The sequence below is a fragment of the Aythya marila genome, assembly GCF_965140915.1.
Source record: "Aythya marila genome assembly, chromosome: 1".
Taxonomy (NCBI): Eukaryota; Metazoa; Chordata; class Aves; order Anseriformes; family Anatidae; genus Aythya; species Aythya marila.
In genome coordinates, this window is record NC_139042.1 from 14,902,278 (window position 1) to 14,911,863 (window position 9,586).

General features: G+C 36.0%; 1 protein-coding gene across 1 annotated transcript; it reads right to left on the reverse strand.

The window, feature by feature from the left end:
• Positions 1-540: 540 nt before the first annotated feature.
• On the reverse strand, positions 541-8,334 carry LOC309877769 (collagenase 3-like). The gene is made up of 10 exons (XM_082759513.1): positions 8,161-8,334; positions 7,823-8,064; positions 6,638-6,786; positions 6,413-6,538; positions 5,377-5,538; positions 4,617-4,734; positions 3,941-4,074; positions 3,396-3,555; positions 2,523-2,626; positions 541-1,870 (listed from the first exon to the last, which is right to left on the reverse strand). Exons 1-10 carry the CDS (start codon positions 8,281-8,283, stop codon positions 1,770-1,772), a joined length of 1,419 nt encoding a protein of 472 aa, XP_082615639.1. The 5' UTR covers positions 8,284-8,334; the 3' UTR covers positions 541-1,769.
• Between the last annotated feature and the right edge of the window lie 1,252 nt (positions 8,335-9,586).

Genomic DNA, 9,586 nt, shown 5'->3' on the forward strand with positions numbered 1-9,586 from the left:
CCATTCCACAACTTGTTCAAGACAACCTGTTTTGGGCAACCTGGTCTGGTGGGAGGTGTCCCTGCCCATGGCAGGGGTGTTGGAATGAGATGATCTTTAAAGCTCCTTCTGACCCAAGCCATTCCATTCTTTGATTCTATGATTTATGTGGCATAAATTACAAAATTAAACTCACCTAGCCTGTTGATTGGTAAACCTGGCAAGTTATGTCTATTTAAAAACATTCAGTATTAATGGGCTTTGCTTGGTGGGCTGGCTGACTGACTGATTTGGGGGTTGGTTTTAAGGAGGAAGAAGAGGACAAGGTAATCATATTACATTAGTTATTAAAGTTTAGACTTCAAGCTAGTGTGGAACTGATTTTCATAATATTTTGTTATCATTTGTGCTACTTTCTCTATCAATAAGGACTAATTTCAATTTAGCTCTTATTCTGTGAATTCAGTGGTTCTTTTGTATTTTCCATTTTTATGACTTTTTCTCTGCTCCTCTTTTCTATAAAATTAGTTTTCCTTTTAAAAAAAAAAAATCACAAATGAAAAACAACAGAGTTTTAAGTAGAAGCGAAAATTTTAATGAATAAAACGCACAGGTTAAACTTCCTGATTTCTTTTATCCAATAACTCTGTCTTGTTATATAACATACAGTGTAGGATCTCTTAACTGAAATCCTTTCACAATTGCATTCTGTTCCTCCAGTTTCTTTAACACTACTTTTTAAACTGAGAAATAACAACAGTCCCACATCATTTGCATTGAAAAACAAAACAAAACAAAACACCCTCCCCCCCCCCCCAAACCTTACATGGTACTGAAACAACTGATATATTCATTTTTAACATTATAAACATTTTTAATGTTTGACACCCTTTCAGTATTATTTTGAATATTATAACTTGAATCTTCAGGTTCTCTGCTGGCACAGATAGGCATAACTTCTATAATTATCACTTGAACTACTTCAGTTTACACCAGCTGAAAACATGGGCTTTCTTTCCAGGTGTAGATTCATGAAAGGTTTCAACCTGTGTGATTCTCTTGGTATCACTACTTTCTATTTTCCCCAGTGCCATACTAACTGGTGATTTCTGTAGGGAATACTGTTCCCTTTTCCTGCTCTTTGGTCTGCTTTGAGATGACACCTCAATGTTTCTATATCTGCAGCTTCTTCCAAATACCATATGGGCATCTATTTCCAGGGGGATGTTCCCATTCAGATCATGAATCATTCAAATACCTTTGTATTTTCTAACTTTAGTGTTGCAATCTAGTGTTATGCTGCTCAGGGCATCACCATGTAGTCCTGACTCACTCATTATGTGTCTGAATCCCCAGTACTTTAAAAATAATTTTACAAAGAGCTGGAGGGTTAGTTTTAAAAAGAAACACTCCAGGGATTATCAACTCGATGTCTTTAGAAATGCTAGAAGATTCTGAGAAGATGCTAGACATGCATAGATTACTGGAAATTAGTAGTGCTTATGATCATGAAGGATGTATCCAGCATCTCACTTTAATGAGAGACAAACTTTAAATGGTGTAATGCCCCTTGAAATGCTTATAATTTCTCCTTCTTTCCTATTAAGTTAATTCAGTTCCAGACTGACATACAGCTATAGAATTCCCATATATACAGTACACATTTGTTTGTAGGTATCCAGTGCATGTTCACAGAACCTTGCTTTCCTTTAATAAACCTATATGCCCATATTATTACTTCTATGTACTACAAACTGCTCTGCAGCCTGCAACATGTCATTCAACTGTAATCAGCACCAAAATATGGAGTTAGTGTGCAGGACACGGACAATTCTTTTGCTCCAGATGCTGTATTCAAACTGCAAAGATCCATTGAAGAGGTAGAGGTAACCTAAGGAAAAAGAAAATCAAAATTATTAACCCTGAAAAAGCTGTTATATTAAATTTTTCCTTCAAAATAAAATTACCTGTTTTGTCTTAATGTTTAATAACTCTTGCAATATTTTTGTAAAAATGCAATATTTTAGTAATTAAAATGTTGAGGTAATTTTTTGAGAGTCTTCATTCCATTTGTATGATCTGGATCAGTTTTTAAAATAAATAATTTTAAAATAAATAATAGTGTCAAGCTCTGCATTTTATTGTTATACAACATTTTCTTAGGAAAACATTAACAGGAAAACCGTGGTTTTAAGTCTCTGACTTGGAAACACTCCTGGAAAAATTGGCTCTGAATGATCTGGATTTGAAGAAATAGACTAATTATGATGCATCTGTATTATGCATATCACTTTAGGTTCCCTCATCAAGGTCTCCTTTGGATTCTCAAATACATATCTCCACAGTTTATAAAAGCATCTTTGCCAGAAGGCAATTGAGATCAGAAGACAGATTCAGGCAAGAACAGAAGTGCTGATGTCAAAATAAATAAATAAATAAATAAATAAATTCAAATTACAAATGACAGAACTTCCCACAGGTTGTTAATCTCAAGTTTCAGACACAACTAATTGTAATAAAGCCTTGTTAATCAGGCTATATACCATTTCTGTAATAGACTGCATCCACTCGATCACCAATTCCTGCAAATTCTTCCTCTATCAGCCTGGGGTAGCCTGCTTCCATCAGCTCTGTCTCTTCATCATAACTACATTAAACATAAAAGAAAATAAAAATTCAGAGGTTTTAGACAGCCTTGGATTTGGTGTGTGCCCTTTGTATGCTTTGAAGTTATCTACATCAAGAGTAGCCAGCAGCCATTGGGTACCTTATGTCTAGTTCACTAATGAAACTCCGTGTAATAACCAGGGCACCCTTACACCAGAAGTACAATCCCAATAATCACAAAACCAGTAAAGTTACATTTTCAGAAGTATATAAGCTACATACGATAGGGAGGTGATTGTACTTGGACATATCAGCACTGCAAGCCTACCCTAAGGCTGCTTGACACACAGGTTCTGGGAAGGGATGGTGACATCTTTCTTGATTATACAAATGACCTGGCTGTCAACCCCATTTCTGGCCAGGAAAAAATGGGCATCCTATGGGGAGATAGACTTCTTGCTCTCACAAACCAGCACTAATATCCAGCTTGTGCCACACAAGTGACTCTTGGGAGCAAGATAGGAATTTTATCTAGGAGACATACATACTCTCCTGCATCAGGGCAATTTGTTCTTCTCTCCTTTCTTTCACTCTTTTAGCTTGTACAGGCTCTGACTGCATATTTATATCATGAATGTGCATGCAAGACTTCTATTCTACACAGCTGTTGCACCTGCAGAAACCATAGACTGGCAACATCTGAGCCACAGTGAAGTGCTTGATTTGAAACCCCCTGCTAATCTTTTGAGTCTTCTGGACAGTTATGACTAAGGATGCTGAAAAGAAGCACCACTCTGTCTGCAGCTTACCTCCAGTACTTATTTCCAGTAAAAAAGAGAGTCTTGCCAGTGTCTTTAATATGGACAACTGCATCTATTCTTTTCATTTCTTTTGGGAATCCCATTTCATATATCTTTTTAGGAAAGCCTTCGACTATGTCATAGCCATTCATAGCCCAGACTTTCTTTCCTGAAAATAAGAACAAAGTATGTATTAGTCTTTCATAAAAAAGCTCAGCTTTGAGAGAAGGATAAAATGAGGATGACAGGGTCCTTATTTTCATAAAACTAACAGATTCTTAGGCCATGTACTCTGAGTGTATTAAACTATTTATGCTAAACTTAATCCTAGGCATCTGATCTTGCATACATGTGTTAATTTACTGAAAGTTGTGTAAGCTTGTATAGGGTGAAGCCAGCATTCACAGGTGGTCTTTTAAACAAGAAAGGCAGAATGTTATGTTTTTCCATCTATTACTTCTTTATCACTTACTGAATTTGACTAGATATATTTTTATATATATATATATATATTTTTTTTTTTTTCTACATACAGTAAAATAAAAAAACCTCACCTTTAAACATGAAGACAAGATCTTTGATGGGGTTTTCATAAGCTGCATCTATTTTGTTTGGAAGCTCTGGCCAAAATGATTTAATTAAAACCAGCTCTGCATCAACCATCTGAGGGTGCAGTCGCCAGAAAAACCTAGCTCAGAAAAAGAAAATATTGCACTTTTAGTGTCAAACTACAAAATAGCAGTATCCTTGATGTTCTATACTAAAAATGAATTAATGGAGAATGAAATTTTTCACAACATACAATTTTCAATACATAGAGGTCCTGGTAAGACTTTCCTCAGTCATCAAACTGCAGACCAATTCTGTCATTCACGTACTGTTATCACTTTGAAAGGCAAAGGTGAATCTTCAAAGTAAAACTTCATTCAAATAAATGTTAGTAAATTTTTACATATTTACATATCCCTGTGAAATGAAAAATCTGTAAAAATGGGGTCAGCCTTTAGGTGCATCAGCTTCACTTCACATCATTGGACAGGCAAATCTGTAACTGCATTATAAATCCTGCATAAAAAGATATGATGTAACTTCTTATAGGCATCTGTGTAGATATGGGATTTTTTTTTTTTAATTTTTGTTTATTCAAATCTAGTGAAAAACTGAAACAGCTCTTTCTCTTGCTCAAATTTTATCGAGTACTAACTATCCGTCATATAGCAATCTTGTTACCTGTCCTTGAAGACCAGCATTTCTCCACGAAGTTCTGTTATTGCATCAAGTGATAATTCTGGATCACATTTCTCTGGTGTTTTAGGATGTTTTGGGTTTGGATCTCTGTCTCCAGCACCTGGAACCATGCAGTATGATAGGTTTAAAAAATTTCTTTCCCTTTTCCTGGATTATAATACTAAATAGGACATGGAAAAGTTCCCCAAAATTGTGATGAATAAAAGCATAATGGGCTTTATAAATGGTTTCATTTATATTGGGGAAAACAGTTTTATCCTTCTCTCCTTTAGCCAAATATGTTAATGGACTTTGTAGTTCAGCAGTGCTTCAAAGATATTAAATTGACTTGCTTCTTTCTTTATCCTAAGTTTTGAAGGTCACCTAAAAGTTTTATTCTTTCCATGATGGAACACTGAAAAATCAATATTTGTTTCTCCCTTCTACTTCTCCTCGTTTCACTTTCTCTTATGAGGTAAAAAGGTCAAAATAATCTACGAGCCCCTCACCATATGAAAGAGCTAGCAGCAGTCCACTGCAAAGTTATTTCAGTGTTATTTCTTTTTCTTCTGAACTATTAAATCTGAGCATCTTCTGCTCCTAAAGAATTCTGTGCCTAAAGATTGGTTGCCAAGAATTCAGTGCTTAGGGCTTAATCAGTCATGACTGTTGCTTGTGAACATCTGCAGCTCTTTAGAAACAGTGCATTGCATCTGTAACAGGTTATAATGACACCAGAAATATATATATTGTACAGACTTACCATAGAGCTCTTGGATCCCTTGCACATCATCATCAGGAAGCACAAAACCAGTTTTTCCAGTATATGTGTAAATTGGAAACATCAGAGCTCCAGGGTCTCTGGAGTGTTCGAGTCCCAGTGAATGACCAAATTCATGGGCAGCAACAAGAAACAGGTTATACCCTATAACAAACCACAATGAAAGTAAATTTATAACCCTGGATAAACAAAGTGGATTTAACTATTCAATTAACATTAACACTGTGCATTTAACATGTGAGATAATGAAGGAGATAATTGGAGAAATGGATCAGTGATGTATAATTGATTGTCTTTCTCCAGTGACTAAAAGTTTTGTTTTTATAAGGGTTCAATCAGTTGATTATCTCATAGCTGTTCTTCAAGCTAAATCTTATTTGACAATGGTGTTCTGTGGGCAGCTTTAGGTTCCTTGAAATTTCTTAGCAACACTGGAACGATCTACAGTGAAGTCTTAGTCCCACTAAAATCAATAAAACTTTTGTTGGGAATTCACCTCCAGTGGAGAGTGTGTGTTGGTTTTGGTACTGAATTAATTAGTTTTGATGCCAGAAAGGTGACATAACACTTTGGGAAAACAAAAAAACAAACAAACATGTTCTATTAAAACTCTCTCCTGAATAGGTAAGATGAAGATTTTTCAAATTGTATGTAGGTGACTTGCAGCTGAGAGAAGTATATGCTGTAAGTTTTAGTAAGGTCATTTCCAACTAGCTGCCTTTGAGCACAGTGAAATGCCTGGATGACAGAATATCTTATACATGGCTTTTTTTTTTTTTAAAAAAAAAAAAAAAGAAAAAAGAAAAAAACAACTTTACTTAGGATTTGTACATTTTAGAATTTATTGTAGGCTTATATTATATTCTCATTTATGACTGGGGATTAATCTTCCTATGAGTAGACAGTGAACATATTGGATAAAATGTGGTAAACTGAAAAAACAAACCATTTACAAACAGCAAAAGGTGGAAATTATTCATCTATCACTGTCTGAAATAATCTCAGGAACCTCTGTTACCTCTAGAATCATCTGACCAAGTTTCATCATCATCAAAATGGGCATCTCCTCCATAGTCTGGACCAGGGGGGAAGGCATGAGCCAGTAGTCCAGAGGGTCCATCAAAGGGGTAAAAGTCACCGTGTTCTATAAAACAACATTCAAACCAATGATATAAAGTATATTGCATCTTAATAAATTGGCAGCAATATAACTATAATGTAAAAATAATTGGTTCTGTGTTACCTTTAGTCCCAAAGGAGATCATGATATCAGCTATGCCACTTCGTATTCTGGTGAAGTTAAGTGGTGTCACATCAGACCAAACTTTGAATGCTTTTTTGAAAGCTCTGTCTACTTCCGCACGTCTCAGATCTGAAGTGTAATTCATAATTCTGTCAAGATTAGTATCTCCAGTTAAATTGTGTAGATTGAAGCAACTGTTTAATACACTTTTATCTGACTGTACACCTTATTAAAAAGTTTTGTTTGTTTCTTTCCTCTGTTCTTACCTCAAACCTAAGAGCTGGGCAGCTGCATATAATACTCTAAGAAATAAAAATAACCATTTCCATTGCAGTTATTCAGAGACACATGAAATGGTCCAACAGCTTTTATAATAAATTTTATATGCACCAGTGGATTTAGAAAACGACAGATTGGCATCAAATCAAACCATATCAGTAACTTAAAACTATTTTAATGCCATATAAAATATCTCAGGACTCTCACTTCCTGGAGGAACAAACATGACCCAAAGAACTTTCTGTAGTCTTGAATCACCAGTATTAAAGTAATTATTACCAGATACTGGACTGGTATCTCTGAAAGAGTTCAGTGATTTTATATTTGGAATCTGCAACCCAGTGCCAGCTGCCTGAGGACATGGTGTAGTGAGGGACTCATTTAACCAAGCAAAGATATCTACAACAGGGCTGTGAAACGGAAGAGGGACAAGGATCAGTCCCATTTCTCACAGCCACATTACATGGACTGTTTTGCATGCACACTGCTTTGGGATAACCCTTCTTGAGCAGATTTGTCCAGGACAGACCTAGGTGGAGCAGACAACAAGCTTGGTCCAAAACAGAGTCAAGAGCAACCTAACAATTAATCTCTGCAAGCTCAGCCCCTACCCCTCTTTCATTTGGAACCATGGATATGCCCAGAGTGTCTACATGGAGGCCAGCTCAGGAGTGAGTGGCTTACACCCCACCAGATTTCCTATGTGAAAAAGTCCAATAAAAAAAAATTGTATTTACTTCAACAGACCATACGGTGGGTCTAGGGGACCTTTCCAAAAGTTTCCAAAAATTTCCAGAATTTTGTCATACTTGAACACACTCATCAACTTCATGTACTGAACAACCTATGGAACAAGCTACATGGAAAGAAGGAACAGTAATAACATTCAAAACGTCATGCATTTACCTGTATGTCAAATTTGTTTTTGACCACTTGAGTTTTCTAGGGAAAAAGTTATATTCTCCCACATCTGGGACACCACATCTTGGTTTCTGCATGAGCTCATATGTTTCTTCATCTAATTTTCCTGTCACCTCCAAGCCAAAAAAAGCCTGCATTTCTCGAAGTTTAGATGCCACTGTGTTGGCACTCTTCTTCATTATGCCAGTGGGATTCAGACGGAGATCATAGTGAGTCCTGAGGTAGCGCTAAGAAAGGAAAAAAAAGTAATAAGCCTGATTTCCAAACAGCTGTAACTACAAAAGTATTTCTAAAAAATGTAAATTAATTATTTTATACTGTACCTCTGCAAACTGAAGGTCTTCCTCTGTGAATTCATGACTATCTTCAAGAGGAATAGGGATTGTCAGACAAAATGACAAACCCAGCAAGAAAAAGAAGACAGCTGAAAGCCTTGACTGCATCATGTTGGATTTGTGAAGTCTGAAGTCCTGATGTTTTAGAGAGCAGTTACCTTTACTTTTATAGTCTTACCCCAGTGAGTCACCACTTAGGGACAAGTTAGAACTTCCTTGTCACTGAAAGTAAACATGCTTAGATAACTACTTTTTCTTTCCTCCCCAGCGCTGTGGTTTAGGCATCTGTTGTCCCACTGAGGTCTCTGAAACAGTATCTTCACATAAACACAGTCTCAGAATATTTACATGGGTTGTGGGAATAAATGGGCAGAAGAAAACAGCAATTTTTGATTATTTTGCAATAACGCACACTGGCTTGTTTCTCCTCTCTGCAGGAGTGATTGCTACTATTCTACTATTTGATAGAAAATAGAAGAGTTTTACAAAATTTTAAGTAATTCTGCAACTTTTCAGTAGTTACACAGAAGCACTTCTATTTTTAATAAATGCAGCTTTGGCTGATGAGAAATAACATCATGGAGTTTATAATAGGACACCACATTTCCTTGTTTCTGTAAAGAAATATAACTGTAAAGCATTAATAATAATTTTACTTCAGGGATCCTTAAAGTGACTTCGTGTCTATCTTTCAAATTAATTTACAGTTTGAGAAAAAAAAATAAAAATGAGAGATGTTAAATATCAGGAAATAGCTTTGAATATTTAAAAGTGTTTTTGATTAGTAGTAAAGCAGGTCATGTAAAGTGACTGGTTCATACAATCTATCTTCCTTAAAAACATGAATTTAATTTACTTCATGAAGGGAGAATAGCTGTAGATCAATGAGATGGCTACTGCTCTGAGAGAGGGAATTTAACAGCTATGGCAGGCAGGCAATGAATCTGTGTGTCTAGAATGACAGAAATATGTGATTTTGAGTTATGAGGTGGAAAATAGGATAAATATGGCATTATGACACATGAGTATTACTATGCTTAAAAGTTCAGTGATGACTTCTGTCTTCCCAGGGTCACTCCAACCTTAGCTGCTACTAAGACTTGTATCACAACATGTGCCCATGAGTGTGGATGCCAAGTGGAGATCCTGTTCCATCTGAATTCACTCTCCTCTTTCGTGGAGGCTATTCTGGCATGGAAATCCTCAATCAGCTTTCTGGTAGACATTGGTATACACTTTCTGGTACACTCTACCCTGCAAATGATGTTGCCTTGATGACAAAACAGGAAACAGATAAAATTCAGTGTAGCCGACAGTTAAAAAGCTCAATTTGTTACTCAAACAGTATTATGAACTATTTCCTGAGACTTTGTGAAGTTGTGAGCATCAACATATGTCAGAAATCTGTAAATAA

What these genes read in the sequence shown, in the direction of transcription:
- LOC309877769 (XM_082759513.1), bottom strand. Translation starts at nt 8,283, where the DNA reads ATGATGCAGTCAAGGCTTTCAGCTGTCTTCTTTTTCTTGCTGGGTTTG. An exon ending in AGGGATCCAAGAGCTCTATG is followed by an intron (nt 4,735 to 5,376) that starts GTAAGTCTGTAC and finishes GCATGGTTCCAG; the next exon opens with GTGCTGGAGACAGAGATCCA. An exon ending in ACTGGAAATAAGTACTGGAG is followed by an intron (nt 2,627 to 3,395) that starts GTAAGCTGCAGA and finishes TGTTTAATGTAG; the next exon opens with TTATGATGAAGAGACAGAGC.